The sequence below is a fragment of the Microtus oregoni genome, unplaced genomic scaffold (assembly GCF_018167655.1).
Source record: "Microtus oregoni isolate MIOR12 unplaced genomic scaffold, Mior012 000001F_ref0000356, whole genome shotgun sequence".
In the NCBI taxonomy this organism is placed as follows: domain Eukaryota; kingdom Metazoa; phylum Chordata; class Mammalia; order Rodentia; family Cricetidae; genus Microtus; species Microtus oregoni.
This window is the reverse complement of record NW_024543060.1, coordinates 3,673,909-3,701,846: the sequence shown is the minus strand read 5'-3', so window position 1 is coordinate 3,701,846 and position 27,938 is coordinate 3,673,909. Positions and strand designations below refer to the sequence as shown.

The window sequence follows — 27,938 nt, the reverse complement described above, 5'->3', positions numbered from 1 at the left end:
ATCATTGAAAGAAGCCAAGGCAGGAATCTGGACGCAGGAACTAAACCAGAGACCATGGAGAAATATTGCTCACTGGCGTGTCCCTTGTGGCCTTCTTAGTTTTTGTTTTTATACAGCCCAGGACCAACTGCCTAGGGATGGCACAACCTACAGTGGGCTGGGGCCTCATATATCAATCATTAATCAAAAAAAAAAAAAAGCCCCTACAGTCTTACCTACTGTCCAATCTGGTAGAGATATTTTCTCAAACAAGCTTCCTTCTTCCAAGATGATCTTAGCTTGTGTCAAGTTGATTTAAAAAAACAAAAAACTAGCCAGCTCAGGAGAGAACACCAACCCCAACCAGTTTTCCCAGACCTTTCTACTGGGGCTCCGACATGGGTCATGTAGGAGGGGCCAGCATAGCTGTTCCTCAGATGACCCAGGTATTTCTAGGACAGGGAGGCTAGGAGGAAGCCTGACTCATTGCTCTCAGGCTGTGGTGCTTGGGCACAGCACTTGGGGCACCCCTGCCTAGCTGCTTTCTGTTTCAAAGCAAAGTCATAATATTGAAAACACAGAATTATTGAAGTCGCTAGGTGGTGGGTGGAGGAAGGTTGGGTTTGATCCTGAAGGGATGAGGTAAGGACGTGAAGGTCAGTATGGAGAGCAAACCTGACCTATAGGAGGACAGGGAGACCCAGGCTGCAATTAGCAGGATGTGTAGGATGAGGGAAGTGGAGTGTGCATGTGTGTGTGTGTGTGCACATGTGTGTGTCCATGATGGAGAACAGATGGAAAACAGAGACTGATGAAAGGGAAAGGGGGTTAAGGTCTCTGCACAGATGCAGAAGGATGACCTAGAGCACAGGATCCCTGAAGGACCAGTATGAAAGAATTAGGAGTCTGGGACCCATGACATAACAAAGCCAGGCTTTCTTGCCGGGATTCTGGGAACCAAGTCAGTTCCAGTGACGTCTCCTAGCAACTGGGGGAAGCCAGGGCCATGGCACTCCTAACACCCCAGGGAGTGAAGGAAGTCTTCCAGTTTCAGGTGAAGATCTGGGTTAGAGTCCTTTGCTCCAGTGGGTATAATGGGGAGGGGGAGGTGTCCCAGCAAGGATTGTAGATGCTTTCTTCTTGGGTGGCACTTCTAACATCTCTACACACCACCTCCCAGGGCACAATGGATGCTTGAGGCTGGAATTCTAGAGTCACCAGCCCTGAGTCTGGTGCAATGGATGCTCGAGGCTGGAATTCCAGAGTCATAGCCTTTTTGGGGCTCAATGGGAAGTCTAGGCTATGGACCAGCCCATCAGAGATGGGGGAGGAAAAGGCAGTGCCTGCCAGCTGGTGCCGGGGCCCCAACAGTCCTCTAGAGCTGGAACCCACATGTGAGGGAGGGCAAAGGGGTTCTGGCTGATGGGAGCTGCAGGGAAGGACTGCATCATATAGAGACGTGTGGTGAACAGAAACTGCCAGTGGTTAAGAACAGGGCTCTAGGCCATGAGGTCTGCCATTGATCTGCTTGGAATTCCCCTAGCTGGAGCCTCCTCATCCTGCAGAGCAGACTCCTGTGTACAACAGGTCTCTATATCTTCTCATTTCTTATTGTTATGGAAGTGGTTTTTTTTTTTTTTCCTCTGAGACAGGGTTTCTCCGTGTAGCTTTGGAGTCTGTCCTGGAACTTGCTTCTGTGGACCAGTCTGGCCTTGAGCTCACAGAGATCTGCCTATCTCTACTTCCCAAGTTCTGGGATTAAGAGCATGCACCACCACCGCCCGGCCTTGAAGTGACTCTTGCTTCTCCTACTATACACCCATTCTAGAAAGGCTATAGAAGTGCCACTGAGGGAGAAGTCTACTCTGTCAGTCTTCTCAGTCCGCAAGAGAGCCCGGACAACCATCCAGCCTCACTAAACCTCTTCTCCGCCAGCCGTTTGCACTCTAGTATGAATGTATCAGGTTAGCTAGCTGAAGTCTCAAAGAGAAATTGACTTGTTTTAGGGACCTATAATTTAAAACGAGGCTTGTTGGAGGTGCTTAAACCTGGGACTACATGGGCTAGTGTCAGAACTCTCAAAGGAGTGCTAGTAAGAGTAAGTGGGGTTGGGGAGACAGTTCAACTGGTCAAGGACTCTCCACACGAGCTCAAGGACCTGACTGTGTCTGATTCCTAGAATATACTTCATGGACGGGTGGTACCAAAGCTTTATAATGCCAGTAATAATAGGGAGGCAGAGATAGGCCACAAGCCCAGACCACTTGGCCAGTTCCAGGCCAGTGAAAGACCCTGTCTCAAAAACACAGGGGACTGTGAGTGATGACTGACTCCTGAGGCTGCCCTCTGGTTTCCACATTCACACCCACACATGTGTACAAACACACAGAGGAACACGGACATGGGAGCACACCCACACATGTGTACCCCCACACATAGTGTACCAGATTTTTTTCTTCTCTCTCCCCCCCTCTCCCTCTCTCCCCCCTCTCTCTCTCTATTTCTTTTTGAGGTTTTTTTAGGCTTTTTGTTTTGTTTGGTTTTTTGTTAAGACAGGGTTTCTCTGTGTAGTCTTGGCTGTCCTGGAACTCGCTCTGTAGACCAGGCTGGTCTCAAGCTCACAAAGATTTGCCTGCCTCTGCCTCCTGAGCACTGGAATTAAAGGCATGCTCCACCACCACTAACTCCAGGCTTTTTCTTTTGAGCCACCAACCAGCTCCCAAATCACAACAGGGAGGCTTCCTGTTGGTTGTAAATGCTCAGCCTAGCTTAAGCTCATTTCTGGCTAATTCTTTTTAACTTAAACGAACCTGTTTCTCTTTATCTACCTTTTGCATTAGGGCTTTTACCTTTTCTTTCTTTCTTGTTGTCTCTATGTCTGTCTGACTGGCTGACAGCTGCATGGCTTCTGGCCCCAGGCATCTTCCTCATTCTCTTGTTCTTATTTATTTATTTATTTATTTAAGATTTTTGCCTCCTCCCTGACACTGCCTCCCATTTCCCTCCCCCTCCCCCGATCAAGTCCCCCTCCCTTATCAGCCCAAAGAGCAATCAAAGCAGTGTGGCAGTTCCTCAGGAAATTCGGGATCAACCTACCCCTGGACCCAGCAATACCACTCTTGGGAATATACCCAAGAGATGCCCTATCATACAACAAAAGTATATGCTCAACTATGTTCATAGCAGCATTGTTTATAATAGCCAGAACCTAGAAACAGCCGAGATGCCCTTCAATGGAAGAATGTATAAAGAAAGTATGGAATATATACATATTAGAGTACTACTCAGCAGTAAAAAACAGTGACTTCTTGAATTTTACATACAAATGGACGGAAATAGAAAACACTATCCTGAGTGAGGTAAGCCAGACCCAAAAAGAGGATCATGGGATGTACTCACTCATATTTGGTTTCTAGCCATAAATAAAGGACATTGAGCCTATAATTCGTGATCCTAGAGAAGCTAAATAAGAAGGTGAACCCAAAGAAAAACATATAGGCATCCTCCTGAATATTAACCTTCATCAGGCGATGAAAGGAGACAGAGACCCACATTGGAGCACCGGACTGAAATCTCAAGGTCCAAATCAGGAGCAGATGGAGAGGGAGCACAAGCAAGGAACTCAGGACCACGAGGGGTGCACCCACACACTGAGACAATGGGGATGTTCTATCGGGAACTCACCAAGGCCAGCTGGCCGGGGTCTGAAAAAGCAAGGGATAAAACTGGACTCGCTGAACATAGCAGACAATGAGGACTACTGAGAACTCAAGAACAATGGCAATGGGTTTTTGATCCTACTGCACGTACTTTGTGGGAGCCTAGGCAGTTTGGATGCTCACCATACTAGACCTGGATGGAGGTGGGTGGTCCTTGGACTTCCCACAGGGCAGGGAACCCTGATTGCTCTCTTGTTCTTTTTGAGCCTAGAGTTCTCCTCCTATTTTTTCACTCTGACTGCTAACCCCACCTTCTCTTTCTCTGCCTAGCTAGTGGCTGTTCAGCTTTTTATTCGACCAGTCCAGGTGCTTTAGGCAGGCAAAGTGAAACATGCAATACATCTTTACATAATTAAACACACATCCTTGCATTGTTAAACAAATGTAGCCTAAACACATTTCACGTGCTAGCAGTGGTGGTGCGCGCCTTTAATCGCAGTGCTCGGGAGGCAGAGGCAGGCGGATCTCTGTGAGTTCAAGGCCAGCCTGGTCTACAGAGTGAGTTCCAGGACAGCCAAAGTTACACTGAGAAACTCTGTCTCAAAAAACTAAACCAACCAAACAAACAACAACAAAAAAAAATGAAAGCAAAGGTAATAGCTTTTACACAGTTAAAGTAATATTCTGTAGCATAAACAAATGTAACATATCTTTGTCTAGTTAGAATAATATTCCACAACACATGAGAGCACACCCACACACGTGTACCTATACACACAGAAGCACATCCACACATGTGTACCAACACACACAAGAGCACATTCACACATGTGTGCCTACACACATATGGGAGCGCATCTATACATGTATACCCACATACTTGGAAGCATACCCACACATGTGTGCCTACACACACAGGAGCACATCCACACATTTGTACTGATACACACAGGGCCACATCACACATGGGTACCTATACACATGGGAGCACACCCAGACACACACAAGAGCACACCTACACACGGGTACCAACATGTAGGAGACCACCCACACATGTGTACAAACACAAACGGGAGCACACCCACACATGTGTCCAAACACAAATGGAGCATGCCCATATATGTACCAACCACACGGGAACACACCCACACATGTGTACCAACACACAAGGGCTACACCCACACATGTGTACACACTAGAGCAGACCCAAAAGAACAAGTTTCCAGGAAGGGGAGGAACAGTTGTCTAGAAACTAAGCCTGATTCCTCCTTGGGGTCCCCACATTCCTGGTAATTCTCAGGATTTTCCTGGGGCCCCACAACAGTGTCAAGCCCAGTAATGACTTTGTTCTCCTTTCCCTGTAACACCCCCTGCAGAAAGCCCAGGGGCGAGAACACTTGCGAAGGCTCCTGAACTGGGAGGAGTTTGATGAGCTGAGGGATGCCCGCCGGAGCATCCTGCTGGACACCCTCTACGACAGTGTCATCTTTGCTGTGGGCAAAGGCTTCCCGTGGGTCGAGGTGGTTCAGGTGGTCAAGTTCACGGAAGAGTTGCTCAAGGAGACCAAAGGTAAAGAATGACACCAAGGGCAGGCACATGGGAGCTCCCAGGAGCCGGTGATCTCTTGAGAGGCACTGTGCTCAGAAGCAGCACGGCCCTGGGCTCTGGTCCCCATCCCTGATCTTTATAGCTGCAAATCCTGCATCGCTTCACACTGTGCACATGAACTAAGTGTGTCAGTCCCCTCCTTAGAGTCTTTAATGGACTCCCCCTTGCACTGTGGGATGGAAGGTTGTCCCCACAATGAGTTATGTTCCTCAGGAGGTGTCCCCTCTGCTGTGGACTGGTCACCGCAAAGCCATTATGGAAACATGATCGTTTAATTACAAAACACAAAACTGTCTTTCCCACCATAATTCCTCCACGTGAATCACATCAGTGTATCTTCAGATTGCATTGTGGTAGAAGGTTTGGTTTTTAAAATTGCTATTTGAGTCACTGACTTCAATTTCATAAGGATATCCTTTGATGATTTTGGTTTGAGATTGGGGCAAATTTTACACTGGTTTCTAAAATGGCCAGGGACATACTTTTGTAATTTTTTTTTACTATGAATTTATTTGAAGCAAGGCTCCTCAGCATTGCAATATCAAAACATTAGTTGAGTCTGAAAAATGTTGAAGATATTCTATATTCTACAGTATTAATTATTCATCTAAGATTTCATTTTCATATTTAAATAAACAAGTAAATAATCTCATTAATATGCAACCATAATCTTTAATCAATAGTAAAACTACATCTGTTGGAAAATGTTTTAAATGTAATACTCATAATCGGTAAATTGATTTGCATACCTATTTTCTTTACCTACATATCTAGGGTGATATTACATTTGGAGGGCATGAAGTTGGGCATGGTGGTGAAACACCTTCATCTCAGCACTTGGGAGGTACATGGGTCTCTGTGAGTATATGACCAGCCTGATCTATAGTGTACATAGTGAGTCCAAGGCCAGCCAGGGCTACATTGTGAGACCCGGTCCCAAAATAAAATTGGTGGGGTACAAAAGGGTCACAGGTGGAAAGCATTCAAGAAGCCATGCTTACAACACTTGGGGCCTTGGCTGAAGGTGGAAGACTCATAGAGGAGGGAATTGTGTTACCATCACTCTGCTGATGAAGGTTCACTAGCACAAGCTCACCTTTGCCCTGGACCAGCCATCCGTTAGGAACCCTGTGTCTTCTGCATGACCCACTGACTTACGTTACCGCCTCTGACTTCACTAGGTTGCTCATCCCCAGTTTGCCCAATGCCAGCCCTGATCTTGATCCCCCTTTTCTCTCCCCTCTGGTAACATCTGAGCCAGCCACCCAGGTTCCCTGTTGGGTTATGAGCCAAATGCTGAAACTGCAAAAATTAGAAACTCTTAAAAGCTGATAGATTGCTTGTTGTACCAATGTGAGGACCTGAGCAGGGGCCCTCAGCAATCACTTAAAGGCAGGGCATTGTACTAAATGTCCCTATGAGGTGTTTGCCCCAGCACTGGAGGCAGAGGCAGGGACGATTCGTTCCTGGGATTTGCTAGCAAAATGGTGAGATCTAAGTTCAGTGAGAGCCCTAATCTAAAAAAACAACTAAGAAAGACACCGAACATTAGTCTCTGACCTCAATACATGCATGTGTAGGCCAGCACACCACAAACACATGTACACACACACACACCACAGTCCACTTGGCTCTTCAAAGAGCTGACATCTCGAGACATTTTTCCATCACAAAGGCCTATTGCAGTAAACACATCTCTCTATCTACTGAGGAGGCGTCAGCACCTCCACATGCACACAGCATCTGCTGTGACGATCACGCTCCAGGGACCAAATCCACAAAGCAGATTAGAACCCTCTACATCTTCACCACTTACACCTTGAGTATCAGAAACGAAGCAAAGCTGGGGCAGACAGCATCATGAATAACAACAACAACAACAACAACAACAACAACAACAAAAATCATCATGTCAGCAACTTAAAATAGTAGGAGAAGACTTAAAAGAATAAACAGAAAAAAAATGCAAGCCAGGAACAGCATTTACTTTATTAAAATAGTTAAACTACCTGACTCAGACAGTCACTGACCACACTTCGAAGTCTTTTATCTTAGTGGGTAGCCCTTCTTTCCTCCTATAAATGCTAATAATTTTTTTTATTGATTTTTATTGAGCTCTACATTTTTCTCTGCTCCTCTCTCTGCCTCTCCCCTCTTCCCTTCAATCCTCCCCAAAGGTCCCCATGCTCCCGATTTACTCAGGAGATCTTGTCTTTTTCTACTTCCCCTGTAGAGTAGATCTATGTAAGTCTCTCTTAGTGTCCTCATTGTTGTCTAAGTTCTCTGAGATTGAGGTTTGTGGGCTCGTTTTGTTTGCTTTATGTTTAAAAACCACTTATGAGTGAGTACATGTGATAATTGTCTTTCTGCGTCTGGGTTACCTCACTCAAAATTATGTTTTCTAGCTCCATGCATTTTTTTCCTGCAAAATTCAAGCTGTCGTTATTTTTTTCTGCTGTGTAGTACTCCATTGTGTAAATGTACATTTTTCTTATCCATTCTTTGGTCGAGGGGCATTTAGGTTGTTTCCAGGTTCTGGTTATGACAAGCAAAGCTGCTATGAACTTAGTTGAGCACATGTCCTTGTGGCACAATTGAGCATCCTTTGGATGTATGCACAAAAGTGGTATTATTACTGGGTCTGGAGGAAGGTTGTTTCCTAATTTTCTGAGAAATCGTCACACTGACATCCAAAGGGGCTGTACCAGCTTGCATTCCCACCAGCAATGCAGAAGTGTTCTCTTTTCCCCCAAACCTCTTCAGCATAAGTTGTCATCAGTGTTTTTGATCTTGGCCATTCTTACCCGTGTAAGATGGAATCTCAGAGTTGTTTTAATTTGCATTTCTCTGATGGCTAAGGATGTTGAGCATTTCCTTAAGTGTCTTTCAGCCATTTTAGATTTCTCTGTTGAAAGTTCTCTGTTTAGGTCTGTACTCCATTTTTTATTGGATTATTTGTTCTTTTGGTGACCAATTTCTTGAGTTCTTTGTATATTTTGGAGATCAGACCTCTGTCTGATGTGGGGTTAGTGAAGATCTTTTCCCATTCTGTAGGCTGTCATTTTGCCTTGTTGACCATGTCCTTTGCTTTACAGAAGCTTTTCAGTTTCAGGAGGTCCCATTTATTAATTGTTTCTCTCAGTGTCTGTGCTGCTGGGGTTATATTTAGGAAGTGGTCTCCTGTGCCAATGCGTTCAAGTGTACTTCACACTTTCTCTTCTATAAGGTTCAGTGTGGCTGGCTTTATGTTGAGGTCTTTCATCCATTTGGACTTGAGTTTTGTGCATGGTGATAGATTTGTGTCTATTTTCATTCTTCTACATGTTGATATCCAGTTATGCCAGAACCACTTGTTAAATATGTTTTCTTTTTTCCATTTGATATTTTTTGCTTCTTTGTCAAAAATCAGGTATTCGAAGATGTGTGGATTGATATCCAGGTCTTCTATTCAGTTCCATTTGTCCTCCTGTCTGTTCTTATGTCAATAGCAGGCTGTTTTCAGTACTGTAGCTCTGTAGTAGAGTTTGAAGTCAGGGATTGTGGTGCCTCCAGAAGTTCTTTACATGGTACAGGAATGTTTTGGTTAGCCTGAGTTTTTTGCTTTTCCAAATGAAGTTGAGTACTGTTCTTTTGAGGTCTATGAAGAATTTTGCTGGGATTTTGATGGGCATTGAATCTGTAGATTGCTTTTGGTAAGATTGCCATTTTTACTATGTTAATTTTGCCTACCCAAGAGCATGAGAGATCTTTCCACTTTCTGGTGTCTTCTTCAATTTCTTTCCTCAAAGATTTAAAGTTCTTGTCATACAAGTCTTCCAATTGTTTGGTTAGAGTTACTCTGAGATAATTTATACTATTTGTGGCTATTGTGAAGGGTGTTGTTTCTCTGATTTCTTCCCCAGTCCTTTTATTATTTGTGTACAGGAGGGCTACTGACTTTTTTTTAAGTTAATCTTGTATCCTGCTACATTACTTAAAGTGTTAATGAGTTGTAGACGTTCCTTGGTAGAGTTTTTGGGACCACTTATGTAAACTATCATATCATTAGCAAACAGCGAGAGTTTGACTTCTTTTCAATTTGTATCCCCTTGATCTCCTTTTGGTGTCTTATTGCTCTAGCTAGAACCTCAAGAACTATATTGAATAGATATGGAGAGGGTGGACAACCTTGTCTTGTTTCTGATTTCAGTGGAATTGCTGGGAGTTTCTCTCCATTTAGTTTGATGTTGGCTGTTGGCTTGCTGTATATTGCCTTTATTATGTTTAGGTATGTTCCATGTATCCATGCTCTCTCCAAGACCTTTATCATGAAAGGATGTTGTATTTTGTCTAAAGCTTTTTTGGCAACTAATAAGATGATCATGTGTTTTTTATTGTTCAGATTGTTTATATAGTGGATTGTGTTGACAGATATCTGTATATTGAACCATCCCTGCATCTCTGAGATCATGGTGGATGATTGTTCTGATGTGTTCTTGAATTTGATTTGCCAGTATTTTATTTAGTATTTTTGCATCAATGTTCATGTGTGAGATTGGTCTGTAATTCTCTTTCTTAGTAATGACTTTCTGCGGTTTGGGTGTCAGGGTAATTGTAGCCTCATAAAAAGAGTTTGGCAACGTTCCTTCTGTTTCTATTGTGTGGAATAATTTGAGGAGTATTGGTATTAGTTCGTCTTTGAAAATCTTGTAGAATTCTGAGCTGAAACCATCTGGTTCTAGTCTTTTTTTGGTTGGGAGACTTTTGATGATTGTTTCTATTTCTTCAGCGGTTATATGTCTGTTTAATTGCTTATCTGGTCTTGATTTAATTTTGGTAAGTAATATTAATCCAGAAAGTTGTCCATTTCCTTTAGGTTTTCCAATTTTGTGGAGTACAGGTTTTCGAAATATAACCTGATGATTCTCTGTATTTCCTCCATGTCTGTTATTATGTCCTCCTTTTTATTTCTGATTTTGTTAATTTGGATGTTCTCTCTCTGCCTTATGGTTAGTTTGGATAAAGTTTTGTCTGTTTTGTAGATTTTCTCGAAGAACCAACTCTTTGTCTCATTGATTCTTTGTTTTGTTTTCTTTGTTTCTATTTGTTGATATCCACTCTCAATTTGATTATTTCCTGCCATATAGTTCTCTTAAGTGAGTTTGCTTCTTTTTGTTCTAAAGTTTTCAAATGTTCTGTTAACTCACTAGTGTGGAATTTTTCCAGCTTCTTTATGTAGGCGTTTAGTGCTATGAACTTGCCTCTTAACACTTATCCCTTTCATTGCATCCCATAAATTTGGGTATGTTGTGTGGTCATTTTCATTGAATTTTAGAAAGTCTTTAATTTCTCCCTTTATTTCTACCTTGACTCATCAATGATCCAGGTCAGCATTGTTTAATTTCCATGTGTTTGTGGGTTTTCTGGAATTAGTATTGCTGTTGACTTCTAGTTTTAAATCATGGTGATCTGATAAGGTACATTGGGTTATTCCAATTTTTTGTATTTGTTGGGGTTTGTTTTGTTACTGAGTATGTGGTCAATTTTTGAGAAGGTTCCATGAGGTGCTGAGAAGAAGGTATATTCTTTTCTGTTTGGATTGAATATTCTATAAATGTCTGTTAAATCCATTAGAGTCATAACATCTGTTAGTTCTCTTATTTCTTTGTTCATTTTTTGTCTGATTAACCTGTCCAGTGGTGAGGGGGGAGTGTTGAAGTCTCCCACTATTAGTGTGTGGGGTTTGATGCATTATTTAAGCTTTAGAAGTGTTTCTTTTTATATGAGGGTACCCTTGTATTTGGGGCATAGATGTTCAGTATTGAAATTTCCTCTTGATGGATTTTTCCTGTGACTAATATGAAATGACCTTCTTTGTTTCTTTTGACTGATTTTAGTTTGAAGTCTGTTAGATATTAGGATAGCTATACCCACATGTTTCTTAGGTCCATTTGATTGGTATATTTTTTCCTAACCCTTTTTTTCTGAGACAATATCTGCCTTTGAGGTTTAGATGTGTTTCTTGTATGCAGAAGAAGGATGGATTCTGTTTTCATATCCAATCTGTTAGCCTGTGCCTTTTTATAGGTGAGTTGAGTCAATTTACATTAAGGAATACTAACGACCAGTGATTGCTATTTCCTATTGGTTTAGTTTTCATTGTTGGTGGTGTTAATTTGTGCATTTTTCCCTATTTGGGAATTTGCTGCTATGAAACCATCAATTGTCTGTGTTTTTGTTGGTGTAGCCAACTTCTTGGGTTGGAGTTTTCCTTCTAGTATTTCATGGAGGGCTGGGCTTGTGGCTAGGTATTGGTGAAATCTAGATTTGTTGTGGAATATCTTGTTTTATCCTTCTATGGTGATTGACAGTTTTGCTGGGGATAGTAGTCTGGGCTGGCATCTGTGGTCTCTAAATGTCTGCATAACACTTGACCACGATATTCTGGGTTTCCTTGTCTCCAATGAGAATTCAGGTGTAATTGTGATAGGTCTACCTTCATATGTTGCTTGGTCTTTTTCCTTTGCAGCTCTTAATATTCTTTCTTTACTCTGTATGTTTAGTGCTTTGATTATTATGTCACGAGAGCACTTTTTATTTGGATCCAGTCTATTTGGTGTTTTGTAAGCTTCTTGTATCTTCATAGACATATCTTTCTTTAGGTTGGGAAAGTTTTCTTCTATAATTTTGTTAAATATATTTTCTGTGTTTTTGAGTTGAACTTCTTCTTCTTCTATACCTATTATTCTTAGATTTGGCCTTTTCCTGGTGTCCCATATTTTCTGGATATTTTGTGTTAAAATTTTGTTCGATTTAATGTTTTCTTTAAGTGATGAGTCTATTTCCTCTATTGTATCTTCAGCGCTTGAGATTTTCTTTTCCATCTCTTTTATTCTGCTTATTCTGCTGTTCACGCTTGCGTTTGTGGTTCCTGATCATTTTCTCATGATTTCTGTTTCTATAATTCCCTCAACTTGTGGTGTCTTTATTGTCTCTATTTCAGTTTTCAAGTCCTGAATAGTTTCTTTCATATGTTTGATTTCTTTTTCTTGGTTTTCTTCAAGTGATTTGCTGATGTCTTCCAATTTTTTGTTTGTCTTTTCCTCTTTTTCTTTTAGGGAATTTCTCATTTCCTCTTTAAGAGTTTCAAACATTCTCTTGAAGTTATTTTTTTAGGTCATTTTCTTCTTACCAAATCTAAGAATAATAGGTATAGAAGAAGAACAAGTTCAACTCAAAAACACAGAAAATATATTTAACAAAATTACAGAAGAAAACTTTCCCTACCTAAAGAAAGATATGCCTATGAAGATACAAGAAGCTTACAGAACACTGGATCTATATTTGGTTGTTCAGGTCTTGCTGTTGTAGGGTCTTTAGGTTTTACTGGTATTGTGTTGCTCTTTGCGGTGTTGCATGTGATCTTACCTTTACTACTCATCTTTTCCTCTAATATTTGTGGTTGGGGCTTTCTGAGATTCTGTTGAATAATCTTCTAGATGCCAGTGAATCCAAAGCTCAGATGTTTGTTCCTTGTGGTACAGTCAGTGTCACAGTTCTAGTTACCCAATTGGTTACTCTGTGTTCCTGGAGATAGCTCAGCACTCCTGTGCTTTGCTCTGCTCCCTTGGAGTTTGCTGTCTCAGGCCTACTTTGGCCTACATTGCCGGCTTTACCCTGTTTCTTTAAATCCTGGTTTGGATCCTGTCCTGCAGAAGTCCCTGGCTTGGAGTTGGACCTGGAAAGGTTTCTAGCTCTGGTCTACTGCCTTGGACGTCCCAGCTCCAGTGTGCTTGGACCCACAGAGGATCTGCTTATTCCCTCAGAGGTCCCAGACTCATGCTCAAACCCACAGAGGTTTCAGGTTCCTGCCTATTCCCTTTGATATTCCAGACCAATGCCCAGACTCACAGAGGTCCTGGCTCAGGCCTACTCCCTCTGAGGCCCCAGACTCACACCTGAGATCTCTGGTCCAAGGTTCCCTCACGCCCAGACTGGCAGAGGTCCTGGCTCAGGCCTAATTCCTGGGAGGTCCTAGACTCATGCCCAGACCCACCAGGGTTCTGGCTTAGGTGTACTCCCTTAAAGGTCCCAGATTCACATCCAGACCCTCACCAGTCTCTGGCTTTGGCTCACTTGCTCAGCGGTTACTCCCCTGTACTTGTTCCGGTGGAGATCACTGACTCTGAATCTGGTTGCTGGCTCAATCCTGATCCCCCAGTGTCCTGGGACTATGTTGCCTCCAGGGACTGAATTTGCTCCTGGCTTCTGTTCCCAGTGAAGCTTGTCAATGCTAATATTTTTGAAATTTTTCTATGTTTTTTACAATATTTATTTATTTATTATGTATACAATATTCTGTCTGTTTGTGTGCCTGCAGGCCAGAAGAGGGCACCAGATCTCGTTGCAGATGGTTGTGAGCCACCATGTGGTTGCTGGGAATTGAACTCAGGACCTTTGGAAGAGCAGGCAATGCTCTTAACTGCTGAGCCATCTCTCCAGCCCCAATTTTTCTATGTTTTGAGAAAACCAGACAAATGTTCTCCATTCTATTCTCCTCCCTCCAGTGCCATGGTTTGATGTTGTTTCCTGAGCACAGAAATCACCCTATGCACCCTCCGATTTGGATCAGGTAAAACTGGCAGTCCAATAGCCGTGCCCTTGCATCAACATCTTTTCTTTTTCTCTTCCACATACTTATTCTTGAAGCAGTTGGTTAACACATTAGCTTCTTCAAGAGAACCTGCCTTCATTTATTAGGAGCTCCTGGAGCCTCACCAGCAGAGGGAACACCAATGTAGACAGAGGGTGTTCTTGTAAACACCAGCTTTGTCTCTGCACCCCCTTGGCCAGTCACACTGCTGGAGCTTCTGTCAAGTGCATCGGGCTAAGTGAAAAGCTAATAGTCCAGAATAAGGTTCCAGGACAAGGCATTGTGTATCTTCCCTTCATCTGCAGATGGGCTCAGGCTATGGATCAGCAGAAAAGAAGCCCAGGAAATCTCCGCGTGCCATCTAACCCAGCTGCTGTAGGCCGTGACCTCTCCTGGCACACATGCGCACAATCACCTATCTAGATGAGTGACAGAGCTGTGCACTGTCCTGATGAGGGCACTCCTACCCTGCATCCTGCCCCAGCCCCTCCTAGGTACATCACACCTATGACAGGCACTGGCATAGGACGCACTCAGTGGGGGCCACAGGCCAACACCATCCGAGTTTCTGTTTCGGCTGATATCCACGCTGGCTGCCACTCTTCTTGGCAGGTGGCTTCCCTGGGGTGCTTTGTTGTGGCTAACCTAGGCTAAGGATGGTTGTATTTTGTTTGCACGACAGATGAGGACATTGGCAGGCAGGGTTTAAGGAGGGGTTGTGTTTGCACAACAGTGATTCAGAGCCCTGCCAGGATGGCTGCCAGCTCAGCTTATCTCCTTGCCCAATCGAACCCAGCACTGGGAGGGAAATGGCAGCCCTTTATTCAAAAGCATAAGCTGATTTCGTCCTGGAAAAAGGGCTCCCAGGATCTTCTGGCCTCAATTCCAGGCTCTGTACTTGGCACCTTCTTGGGTCAGCCTCCGGGAAGGCTGGGAAACTCACATCCAGCTGGCCTAGGGTGAGATCACCAGCCATAGGGTCAAGGGGCAGGGTTCTTCCAGTCTCCCACATCCTGGTTGGGAGAGAATGGCAGGAAAGGGCAGGCTTTATGTTCTGTACCCAAGCCACAGGGGACTCGGGAGAAAAGAGGGAACCCAACATGCGGCTGCTCAGGAAGCCATGGGCAGGAAGGAAGGGATGAAGGGGGTTGAGGCAACCTGAGCTACCTCAGTTTCACTCGGCAGCCCCTGGCCTCTGCTTGCCTGGAGGACTCTTCCCAGCCAGCTCCCTACTTCCACATCTTGTCACTATGACAATATGGACACATGAAGTTGGAAGACACCCCTGTCCGATTGCCTGGCCACGAAATCCCGGCGCTAATAGGAAGGCAGCCTGGAGGAGCAGCTAATAGGAGCAGAGCAGAGTGTGTCATGGTCCTGGCATCCGTAGTCCCACCCATGCCACTCCTGATTCTCCAGGAAATGTCACTAGGCCACCACAGGGTGGGAAGGCAGCCACCTGCCTGTCCCCAGCAGCCCAGACCTGGAGTAAGCAGTGAGTCACCAGGCTACCCGGCATGGCTCTTCCACCCAGGGTACTCATGGCCATGGAGAAGTTCTGTGCCCTCACCACCACCCCCTGCAGCATCCTAGTCTAGCAAAGCAGAGAACAGGTGACAGACTGAGCAGGGGTACCCTCAGACCAGGCCAGGATGGAGGCGTTAGAGCCAAGTTCTTTGCCAAAGTTTCCTTCAAGGCCATTGGTGGAGATCCAGAATGTTTCTTGGGACAAACTGGCAACTCTCACTTTAGAGTTTCCCCTGGGTGGATATGATGCCTCGGGCCACCCTTGAAAGTACCATAGGCAACAAGAGGCAGCAACATACATACACCTGCTTCCTTACCGTTCTGGAGGATGCAAGTCCAGGAAGGCCGCTTGTTCCTAAGACTGCTCTCGCTGGCCTTCAGCTGCCGCCACCCTTCCCCCATGTCCTCACGTGGTCCCCTCTGTCCATGTCCACTACTTCTCACTTAAGGCCCCACTCAGACTACATGGCTTCATTTAACCCCCAGCTACTTTAAAGGCCTTATCGCCTCCTCCCAAAAAAAAAACATTCTGAGGTCTTTGGGGGTGGTTAGGTATCCAGTGTAAAAATATGAAGAAGCCAGATATGGTGGCATATGTCTACCTTTTCAGAACTTAAGAGATTGAGACAGAAGCCATCCTGTACGATACCACCAGAGTCCATATTAAAAGAAAAACAAAAGCAGTTCAGGGTGGTACTCAACCAGTATGCAGAGTGAGGTCACAGCTAACTATGTCAACAAGCCTGCCACAGAAGCATTATCCTTCCCTGGCCAGACTGTCTATCCTGCCAAGGGTGGCTATGAAAAGTCTAGCCTTCCCTGTGGCATCAATAATCTCCCCTATGGTCTGGTACGAGAGTAAGTGTTTCAAAGGTGAGATGCTGTGACCCAGAGAGATTAACTTTCCTAAGAATGCTCCTAGGGTAAGTGAGTTCAGGATTTGAAACCAGGACTCTGACTCAGAATCCACACCCGGCTTGGTGACTTTGCATTTTGATCAGGGACCTGAGCACCTGGGGTGTAGGCAGGCCGGAGAGGTAGAGAGGTAGCTGAGAGAAGCCCCTACCTCTAGTGGGATAGGAAGCTGGCATGCAGGAAGAAGAAACACCTAGGAGGGCCAGGTAAGCTGTCTGGGAGTGCCCTCCTAACTGGTCACCTTGAGTTACATCCTGAGTCTGGGGACTGATCCCAGCCACCAGCAGGAGGGCTCCAGAGGGGTTCATGTCTCAGCCCAGACTAAGAGAGTAACCTGTGTCTGCCAGCTCTCTATGTCACCTATGGACGGATGTCAGTCCTCCATCTCTTGACTGTGACCATCTGCCATCTTATTCCTGCCCTTCCTCAGCCAGTTGAGTCCCTAGCATCCCGGGAAAAGGTGCTGTATAAAGTAGCTGATTGGCAGGCTGGGTACAGAGTCAGGTCCCTGACATCGGAGGATTATTTGGTTATTTCCATCTCAGGCAGGGGGACAGTTAAAACGATGGGGTTGCAGAGTCATGGCTCCCAGCACCCACTGTAGCCCACTATGACTCTGAGGACCTTCAGCTCCATGGAAATCCTCATAGCTTCTTAGAGTGAAAAGGGACCAAGGAGGACACCTGATCTACCCCTAACCCATCCATCAGCACATTTTAGAATCCTTGGGCACCCATGTCCCATATCATACACCAGACAGTAGGTGACTATCAAGAAACAGGATGGCGGTCACCATCCAGTACTCAGGACCCTAAGGTAGTACCCCACCCCTAGAGAACCAGATAGATTCCAAATTATTCCCAGGGAGGTGCTGGTGGAGACCTAAGGAGAAAGGAGAGGGTGAACACACACACACACACACACACACACACACACAAAAACATTATTTATCCCTATGGGAAGCCCTGGATAGTCACTGTCTTCAGACCTGACAAGGCAAAATTTTTATTGGCTCCATTTTCCAGATGAAAGCACTGATTTCTAGAAGGAGTCACCTGTACAAGCGAGGACATGCTGTGACCAGGTGTGAACTACATCTCCGTGAGTCCTCAGCCTGGGCTCTCATGGATTCACTGAGCTACTCTGTGGAGAAGCCAAACTCTGAGCTCAGCTCCCAGTATCAAAGCCTGGGCTCGGTGGGGAACTCACAGGGACTGCCAGCCAAGGAGGCGGAGATCAGTGAAAGGCTGTCACTCCAATCTAAAGCCCAAGGCAGAGGGGAAGTTTCAGCCTGACAGTCTGGGAAGATCTTGACGGGTCCTTCTCCAGGGGTTTTGTAATCAGACTGCCTACTCTCCTGTGCCTGCAGTGCCACTGGCCTCCGCAGAAGAGGGGCTTCCTGTGGGGACATCCTGCTCTAAAGAGAAAGGGAGCCAGCATCCCAGAGACCCAGGGATAGACAGGTGACGTTGAAACAGTGCCAGGCAAAGGTGGAGAAATCTCACAGCCGTCATCTCAAAGTGCTGTGTGTCCCTGGCCATTGGTCAGCAGGGCAGACATAGTACACACATCAGGGCAACAGAACAATGGTGTCTCCTGCCCCAGCCTAGACCTTCCTTGCCTCAGGAACTGTGGCCAGCTACGTTCAGAGACACTTCTGACCACAAGAAGCCACAGGGTCAAGGGAAAAGAAGTAGAAACATCTCCCTTCCCCAGGTTAGGAATTGAAACAAAATCCAGGACCAGACCCTGGTCCCTTGGCTGGGACAGGTCCCACCCTTTTTCTGGACCTCAATTATCTACCTTTAGAATAACAAGAACCTTGGTGTAGAGAGATGGTCTACCCCCTAAGAGATTTGAAAAGCATTGCATTTGCTCCACCTTGTTGATGATAGGACTGAGCTCATTAGCATATATTCGGGGTGCTCGGTATCCTTGGAAGGGTTTATTTTCAAGGTCTTTGGCTCAGACCATGCATCACTGATATAGTACCTACTACAGAACGGCCTTTAGAAATCAGAGAGTTGAGGTCCTTTCTGCATCTACATCTAAGAATCTACAAAGAGAGCTTGAAGCCACTTGGAGGCAAGAGGCCGGTGTTGTATTTAGACTCTGCCATTCATCAGCTATGCATCCTTGAGCGAATCCCTCTGCCTCTCTCTGAGACTCAGTGTGCCCTGTGGATAAATAAGGATGAGCTTCCCTGAGCTGAGAGGGGTTTGGGAACCCAAGGGGCACAGGGGCATATGACACAATACTATAGGATTCTCCAACCCTGAGGTGAACGCTGTCTTGGTAGTCACTACAGAGGTTCCTGGATGCTGGGGAACACAGAAGGGAGCTTGATGGAGACCGCAGGCCTGGCTTCTCGCTCAGGTGCTAAGAAAGTCACGTTGTCAGGTTGTGTCCTGGCTTGACTATTCTGCCTTGGATCCAAAACAAGGCAACCAGACCATCTTGTCGGAGACACCTAGGTCACCCGGTGCCCATCCAGAAAGATCAGCCCCTCCTCACCGCTTCCGTGTCCTCCGCACCCTCAGATCGGGCTCATCTCCTGTGCTGCTATGGAGATGCCAGCACTCCCCTTCCAGGTCTTTTTTGCCCAGTGCTGGAGCAAGCAAGCATCTTGTGTTGCCATAGGCAGATCCTCCCCCACACCCCCCTTCCATCATTCCTCTCCTCCTCCACGCTGCTCCTCCTCACAGGTGTGGGCCTCCAGGGGTTTGGGGACAGACTTCAGGAAGTTCCCAGTGGCCAATGCAAATGAAGGCCACTCCCTGTTATTGAAGAGCAATGTGCAGGCCCAGCTCTGCCTGCCTCTACCAGAGACTTCTCCTGCTTAATCCCTCTGTGCTGAGTCACTGGGATGCAGGGAGCAGAGTGTGCAGCTCACGGCAGCGCGGGACAAGGTCTACTGAGCCCAGGCAGCATCTCTGGTAGAGTTCAAATTCAGCCAGTTGACCAATTTGACCGATCAAATTCTTCCCATTGACCCAAGCAAAGGCTGCACTAGTATTTCCCTACCTTTCAAGAAAGCCGTATAACAAATCGTAGGAAGATCGGGACATGACTGGACCTCACAGATGTCGTGTATGGCTGCTGGGGATGCAGAGGATGGGATGGCCTTGGAGAATGCAGCGGATATGGCCACCCACATAGAGGGACAGGTTCCCCACCCTATGCACAGCCAAGCCAAGTCAGGCTGCATGTAGAACAGAGTACCTTCTGGCAGGGTCACACTGCGAGGAGCCTAGAGGAGTCCTGATGGGTCCCCTCGTGACTGTTCACACACAGGGCTTCACTCAGGCCTGCAGGCCAGCTTTCATGTACAGAAACAATGTCTTCCTGGTGGTCCTTCTACTTGACTGCCATCTTAGTCTGAAGCCTGCTCAACCTCTTGCTTCTTGTTTTTGCTTCCCTTCCTCCGAGGGGGTTATCTTGGAGGAACATAAGGATTCTATGCTACAGGAACTCTTTCCTGCCTTTTCTTCAGCACCTGTCCATCCTCTGTCCAGCCCCTCTGGACTCCCCGCCTTTCTCATCCTGGGCCCCGCATGCACCACAGGTATTTATCCATGCATCCTCCATTCTTGCTAGGTAATCTGTAGCATACCTGTGCCCTCATCTTTGCCCGCACCTGCTCCCAAGGCCAAGACTGCCTATCCCACATCATGTTCAACCACTACCACCCCCTCCAAAAGCAGAAGCGAATCTGCCAATATGCTTACAAATATGAGTAGGCCAGACCCACGCATATGCAGAAAAGGCCCAAGCAGCGGGCAGGTCACCCAGAAGTGAATGCAGAGGGTGGAGGCTCTGCATGCATTCCTGCTGGTTGCCCTTCGTCCTGCTTGGTAGCCCATGCTGGGATCCCATGGCTCTGATACAAGGAAGAAATGCTAAAAGCAATCCTGCCCTAGGAACCAGTCTTCATCTTCTGATGTAGATGGGGCAGGGCTGTGTGTGGAGGGAGCTATCTGCATCCCAGAAAGTTCCCTAGGATTCTACAGTGTAGGCCTGAGAGGCACAGACAAGGGTTCCCACTGGGCCTAGTCCTTCCTTCCCACTGACCAGGATGTATGTGATGCTCAAGAAACCCAGACAAAGAAATTTGAATGTTAAGGATGAGGGCCATTGGTAGAGCTGGGCTTCAGAGCTCAGATACTTTTGTCGCATCGAAAGTGCTTCCCTCTGACTCATTGGGAGTTTTGATAAACCAACGTGCAAGAGATAGGAATCTAGTCTCATTCTGTACGTGGATTCCTAGATTTGTCAGCACTGTTGGCTGAAGAAGTTGTCTTTTCCCCAATGTATCCTTTTAGAATCTTTTGTTCTAGCTGCATGGGTTTCTGTCTGGGTCCTCAATCTGTCCTGTTTCTGTCTCATGTGGTTATTGTAGAGTTAAAGCCATACATGCGCAGAGGATATGAAAATGGAAACAATACTGACTCGGGGGCTGATGGAGAGGAAGGGATGAGGGGGAGGTCATAGAGTATGCGGGGTATTTAAAGTGCACTATGAACTTGCATGAAACTAGCCTTATGTGGCTCAGTATAATATGATTTTTTAAACTGAAAGAGGAAAGAAGACAAAGTGTGTGTGTCAAAGGAGCTCAAGAGAACGGCAAGGCGGGAATCTGAATGATGTTAGGGTTTGAACATGTAGCATCTTCTACAAGTTTTTATTTTGAGTACTTAGTCCCAGGTCTGGCCCTCTTTTGTAGGCTGTGGTGCCTCTATGAGGAGTAGATTGGGTGGAAGTGGTCATGAGGAGAAAGCCTTTGAAGGGACGCCTGCCTCTGGGTCCATTCTCAGCTTGCTTCCTGAGCCTCCACCATATCTGACAGCCTCGGAGACAATACTCACACACCACTGACTGTCCCACTCCACCCTTCCCTTCCCACTGTGAGGAACCGAAGCTGTGAGCCCAAAGGCAATGCATAGAGGTGACACAGCAGAGTCACTCAGGAAAGTACCAGCCCCAGAGGGCACAGCAAGAGGGAGCTGGGTTGGCTTCTGGACCCAGGCCAGTAGCAGATGAGGGGCCAAGCTGCTCCTCAGAGTGCAGATTCTCCCTTCATTGTGTTCCCAGGGGATGCTGCTGTTATCCATCAGCTGTCCTTGCAGTAGAGGAGTCTTCTCTACTCAGACACCCAGCTCTGACAAGAATAGGGTTGCAAGGGACACTAGGCGTTGGTACAATTACTGTTCCCAAGGTGCTGCCAAGAACCTCTGGTTGGTGAACCAGACCTGCACCTGCTCCCAGACAGTCCTCCAAATGTGTCATTCTCTCCACCATGGCCTGTTGCTCCTGCTCACAGCCTTCCCACTCCCACACCAAGAACCTGTTTCTGCTCACCTCCAGCCTGCTACTCAGATGCTCCAAAATGTCTCGTGCTGAAAACAAAGCCCATGGGTCCCTCCCATCTGCTTGTTGCCTACTTTTCCACCAATAGTTGCTGCCACCTATCTGCACAGCCTTCTGCCATGACTCTTTGGGTACCAATTCCTGTGTCAGGTTCTGGCAGCCTGGATGGAGGTCTGCCTCAATCCATTGCCCTGAGGTATCTAGAGGGTTCAGGCATGGGAAGAGACAGGAGAGAACTGTTCCCTCTCTGAGGAGTGACATCCTTGGTGCTGTTCTCATAGCTGACTCTCTATGTGAGGTAAACACTATTTATCCAACTCTGTCCCAAATCCCCAGTATAAAGGTTACCTGGATACATCTTCAGTCACCTTCTTTCCCACAAAAAGCAGAAACCCTTTGGTACTCCCTTTTCCCCTTCCTGAGGAAGCTGAAGTTGAAGCAAGTCTGAACAGAGTTGAAAGACAGAGGATGGAACAGTCCTATAGGGAAAATGCCATAAATCCAACTTACTGCAGAAGATCAGTCCTGGACTTCCTGGAAACCAAGATAAAGTGGGAAATGAGATGCACCCCTGAGCTCTTGGGAGCTAATGAGTGGCTGGAGAAGCGGAGTCGGGATGCAGGTTCTGAGGTTGGATGCAGGTTCACAGTCCGATTTATACTCTGTCCCCTGTGCCTCTGTACTTCCAGGCTGCTCCATCACGGAGGCTGTGACAGTCCTAGGGAACAAGCTCCGAGATTATCAGAAGCAGTTCAACGTCACCCACCTGCTGGCTCTCTGTGACTACTTCCACAACACCTTCATCCGACACTATCGACTCTACCAGTATGTCCTGAGCCAGGACCAGGAAGTCAACCTGACAGTTGCTCACGTGCAAATGTGTGCGCCGCCCCAGCCCCTGCCGCTAACAGATGGCATGGATCGGGATGTGTGGAGTCATGAGCAGCAGGTGGCTGAACTAAGCACAGCGGAAGCACAGAAGCGCTCAGACGTGTTAATGCTGAAGGAGACACTGAGCCTGGATCAGGCACACAGACTGCAGAAGGCCTTCGGGGTCGAGGAGGCTCCAGCGCAGTTGCAGCCCCGTCCGACCTTGAGGAGGGAGGTGAGGCTCTGCCTGCCAGCCCCAGGATCTCTGAGACAGAGCAGACTGGACTAAAACACACAGGCCTCCTTCACTGTCTGCCCTGGTAGTGGGGACAGAGAGTCATATGGGCATCTAGCATCTCCCATAGACTTTGCATGCACATCCTTGAACAGCATCCCGGCAGAGTAGAAACTCATGGCCCCATTTTTGTGATGACAATAATGAGGTTAAAGAACATCATTGCCTCACACCATGAAGGTACTGTGAAGTAGAGTTCACAGTTGGTGGAGGCCTGCAGACCTTGAAGCCACAGCTTTTGCCTCCGTGTCATTGACTGGTGACAGATTCCACTGACAGAGTCACAAAGGGAACATGGATCTTTGAGCTGCTGGGGAATGTCCCAGTGCCCTTTGTCTGCAATCAGAGCTGTCATCATGGAGACCTAGGGTGCAGACAGCTCAGGGAAGGTGTGTGAGCAGCTAGCTCAGAGAAGACTGGAAGGGCTGAGTGTGTGTGTGCATGCACATGCGAGCATAAAAGAGAGAGCAAGAGAGCGAGAGAGTGAGAGAGAGCAAGACAGAGAGAGAGAGAGAGAGAGAGAGAGAGAGAGAGAGAGAAAGAGAGAGAGAGCACATGCATAGACACAGCAGGAGAGGTAGTTGCAAGATTGTATTGAAGGGGTTCTGGTTGTTGTTTGGTTAATTTTGACTTCTGGTGTGTGGCCCAAACAAAGTATTCCTCCGAAGTTCAAAATTATATTTGAGAAACTGCTAAAATAATAACCCAGCAGGTTGGATGATACTCATCCAGGGTTAGGGCTCCTGACACATAGTAACAGGACAAGACATGCTAAGTACATTAAGACATCTCAAGTAGGCAGTCAGGCATGGTGGTGTACACCTATGATCCTACTAATCAGGAGGTGATGGTAGGAGGATCAGGAGTTCAAGACCAGCCTTAACTACATGAGACTCTGTCACAAAACAACAACAGCAGACATTCAATGGGGGTCCAGGAAGTTCAGTGACAGCTTGTCTCCAGGTCCTTTAAGGACCATACTCTAGGATACTGTGGCGTCTGTAAGCTAGGGCAGGAGAGGGCTGCCAAATGCCAGCTCCTGTTCCACCATGCCTCTCAGCTCCCCTTAAATCTTCCATGGGGCCCTCCAGCAAAGCTTGGGAGCCCTGGCAGTAAGCCTGAGAAAGGCATTCAACAGCCATCACCACAGGGAAAATGAGCATCTTTGTAGCGTTCAGTCCTTCTCTAAAGATCTGGGAAAAAAACATGAATTTTATATTGAAATAACATCCAAGGAATATTCTGGAGCAAACTGCATACCAGATCTTAAGTATGTATATACAAACAATATATATCCCAATGTTTATCCCTCATCACTCCCAGATATCATGCATAACTTCTCTGTCATAACTCTAGAACACTATAGGGTCAGGAATGTGAAGGGGGTCACAGTGTGTCCTGCTAGGATGGCAAATGGGAGTTGAGCTCATATTCTTCCTGTCGTGGACTGGTCCAGAGTTAACCCCATTCTCTAAAGCTCTACCTGTCCCCTCCAATGAAGTCACCAGGACTGTGCGATGTGAGGACAGTCGGGAGGTGGGAGGAGCTCCCTATGGCCATGTGGAACATTACTTGGCACTGGCCTCTGGTCCCAGAACCATGTGAGGGACAAATGACACACACAAGGAGATTGCTACCCAGGACTTGACAGGGGAAGGGAGAGAGCTGCTGTACGTAGGCGGTGATGTCCACAGAGGAGGGCCACCACTCTGGGGAGCCACAGCTGTCGGTGGGAGGATGGGCCTTGGCAGGCCTATAAGCATGCTCACTGGTGTGTGTCCTGCAGGCTCTGGAGCGTCTGGTCAGCGAGGCCATCCGTATCCAGATCGCATGCCTGCAGGAGCTTCTGCAGTACGAGATCCAGGCGGCCTTTGACATTCTGGACCTGAGGCTGCAGAAGAAGACATTGAGCCTCAGTGCTCCTCCACCCCCACTTCCCTGTATCACTGCTGGCCAGGCGACCCTAGAGGACTCTCCTAAGGTCAGTAAAGCCAATAAAGGAAAGAAAGGCAAAGCTAAGAAGTAGGAGGCTGGTGACTACTGCCCAAGGACCCGTGAGAGAAGCAGTATGGACATGCTTGGCATAGACCAGAGGCTCCTAGTGATTAAAAGAAATAAAGCCACTCTCGTGCTGTCTCTGTCTTGGAAACCACAGTGTGATGGGGGAGGGTAGCTGCTTGCGTAGGACAGACCTTTCTTTCAGTGGGACCACAGAAGTCTCCTGAGCAGAACACGCCCTGGGTTTCTCCTTCCCTGGACGTACGAGTGGTATAAGGTCTTACAGAGCATGCCGGGAGAGAGATGGAGCAAGGTCAGGTAGGTCAGCCACCCAGAGACAGAGCTGAAGAAAGGAGAGCCGGCGCTCAGGGCTCTGGGTCTGGGCTCTTTCCCTGGAGCACTGTGCCTTCATGCAGACATCTACTCAAGTTTTCTGCTACTGGTTTGACAGGGGGCGATGGCACACCTCCATGAGTAGACCACCAGCCAGGTTCGTCCAACCGAGCACCCGTCAAGCCAACCTGGAGGGGACTGATTCTGCAAACCTGGGCAGGAAAAGGTAGTTCTTGTGGTCCTGAGCTGACAAAGCAGTGGCGGAATCCTTCTACCCTCTGGGAGTCCCTTCTTGGAAGAAGCTGGATCCCACTAAAGTTTCAACCACAGTGGAAGTGGAATGTTAGAGAATGGCGCGCAGAACCGCAGAACCGGGGCTGTCACCCTGTTGAGAGAATGCTTGCCTAGCATGTACGAGGCTTGGGGGTTGGTCCCTAACACTATATAAACTGGGTATGGTAGTACACACCTGCAACCCCATCATTTGAGAGGTAGAGGCAGAAGGATCAGAAGTTCAAGGTCATCCTTGGCTACATAGAGGTCAATTTTGGATATGTGAGATCCTGTCGGAAAAAAAAAATGGGATGAATGGATGGATAAAAATCTCCTCCCTCTGTCCCTAGAGACTGGGAGGTACAAGAGTCATTTCAAGGGCAAGCACTCCTCACTGTGGTCTCCAGTGAGCCAATCCCCTCATCACAACAACATGAGCACAGCAACATGGGCGAAAGTTGCAGCGCTCTGCGGCGCTCTGCATCGTCTGCATCTCTTTGCATTGCTCTGCATTGCTCTGCCTTGTTCTGCACTGGAAACCTCTGCCTGTAGGAGTTTCAGGCTCAGGGGGGAAACTGGCATGCCCACCCCTGGCTGACTTCTACAGCAGAGTTAGTGCCAGTATTTGTGAGTGGGGTTCCAGGGGAGGGGAAACTCCTACTGCCTCTCAGGCCTTTCTGGATCTATGATCAGAGCAAATAGAGGGCTGAGGTGTTAGATAACAGCAGCAGCCCTGAGCTGCCTGGGAAGCGATACCAAATGGGATTTTCCAGCATGGGTGGGTGGACTTTAAGCTGACCATGGACTGAGAGTGTCTCCTCTGAGCCCCAGACACATGCCAAGCTGTGAAGAGCCCGAGGAAAGAGCTGCTCCTTACCAGGATGAGCCTGGGACAGAGTCAGGGTTCGTGGGTGGAGTGGTTACAGGTTCTTTTTTGTTGGGGACAGTCTTGGTTAACACCTACTGGGCCGGCTTTTCTCTTTATCCCCAATTTAATGGAGGCCAGCAGATTTGTTTTAAAAGAAGACAAGATGGGTCCTCCTGTCCCAGGTTCAGACACCACACCCCTAGTAGGGACATCTAACACGTTCCCCCACAGGCTCCTGTTCAGCTTCCTTGTTGGCCAGGCAGTGGCACTGTTTGGAGCGGCTGTGGAACCTTTGGGTAGCAGTGCCCAGGTGAGAGAAATATATCCCTAGAGGTGGGCTTTTAAATGTGATCCCTGATTCCGGGCTCCTGATTTGGCTCCACTTCCTGGTCAGCCACAGTGTGAACAGCCTGTCTGCATGCCCCTACCATCTCAGCCATGCTTTCCCTGCCACAAGGGACCCAAACGCTCAATAAAGCTTTCAACCCTCAAGTCACTTCATGGGTGTTTTGGCCACAGTCATGCAAAAGCAATTAACAGATGCAAAAGCACTCCTGAGTGAGTTTTCTCCAGGACTCAGGGGACATGAGTGGACATGGGTGACATGCCTCACCTCCCCAAGCCTTCCACAACTCAGTGGAATACTCTGCGCATAGTACCTGAGGTCTCCCTGAGCTATTAAGTGCAGGCCAGCACAAGAAACCAAGGAGAGTCAGCTCCTCCCCTGAGGGTGGCACCCAGGGAAGAGCTGCACCTGCCAGCTGCTCAGTCCCCAAGCCACTGTGCTTGTAGGTGTGGGAAGCCACCAGCCAGCAGGCTCCAGAGCCTGTGGGAAGGGTGGAGAGATGAGCCAGGCGCTGTGGAGAAGATAAAGCTGTAGAAAAAAGGACTTGGCTGTGGCCCCAGGGTGGGGGTGGTGTAAGAATCCCACAGCCATCTACTTACCCCACTGTTCGCTATGACACTTTAACTTTTCACTAGGACCTTTGGGAGCAACAAATTTGACAGAGAAGAGCCTTACTGGTAAAAATGTGATTGTCTGGTTTTGATGTAGAATCTCTGTCTATGTAGCCCTAGCTGTTCTGGGACTTCCTATGAAGGTTAGACTGGTTCTCAAACCCGTGGCAATCCTCCTGCCTCACTCTTTTGAGTTCTGTAATTAGAGGTATCCTCCATCACACCTAACCCAAATCTTGGTTATCTTGGCTTTGCCTCTTTCTAGAAAGCTAACGGCAACACCACAATGTGAACAAGCTGAGTATTGGGTCCACCAGGAAAGTCACAGCAATATCCAGGGGCACAGAATACAGGGGTGCCAAGCTGCTAAAGAACACTCTGTTATCCCATGAGGTCAGCAGGACTCTAAGGCCATCTGGAACCTGGAAGATGAAATACCGTGAGGCATTTTTAAGATGACTGGCCTTCTGTGAACTCTTAAGATTTCCTATACAAACTGCCCCATGAACAACACTGACACAAAAGACCTTCGTTCCTGGTAAAGGAACCCAATTTTCTGTGCCCATAGCAGTTTCAATAGAAAAAAAGAGCTAGCTCCAAGATTGCTATGTACTTCCGTACAACAGGGGCAGGGCAGAGTCACACACGTGGAATGCC

General features: G+C 47.0%; 1 protein-coding gene across 1 annotated transcript; it reads left to right on the top strand.

The window, feature by feature from the left end:
• The first annotated feature begins 985 nt into the window (after nt 1-985).
• On the top strand, nt 986-24,878 carry CUNH8orf74 (chromosome unknown C8orf74 homolog). The gene is made up of 4 exons (XM_041663872.1): nt 986-1,033; nt 5,015-5,207; nt 22,377-22,792; nt 24,639-24,878. The coding sequence occupies exons 1-4, from the start codon at nt 986-988 to the stop codon at nt 24,876-24,878; spliced, it is 897 nt and encodes a 298-aa protein (XP_041519806.1).
• Nucleotides 24,879-27,938: the final 3,060 nt, after the last annotated feature.

Coding starts and splice junctions, on each gene's coding strand:
- CUNH8orf74 (XM_041663872.1), top strand. CDS start 986: ATGGCACTCCTAACACCCCAGGGAGTGAAGGAAGTCTTCCAGTTTCAG. Junction 5,208..22,376: donor GTTGCTCAAGGAGACCAAAG/GTAAAGAATGAC, acceptor CTGTACTTCCAG/GCTGCTCCATCACGGAGGCT. Junction 22,793..24,638: donor GTCCGACCTTGAGGAGGGAG/GTGAGGCTCTGC, acceptor TGTGTCCTGCAG/GCTCTGGAGCGTCTGGTCAG.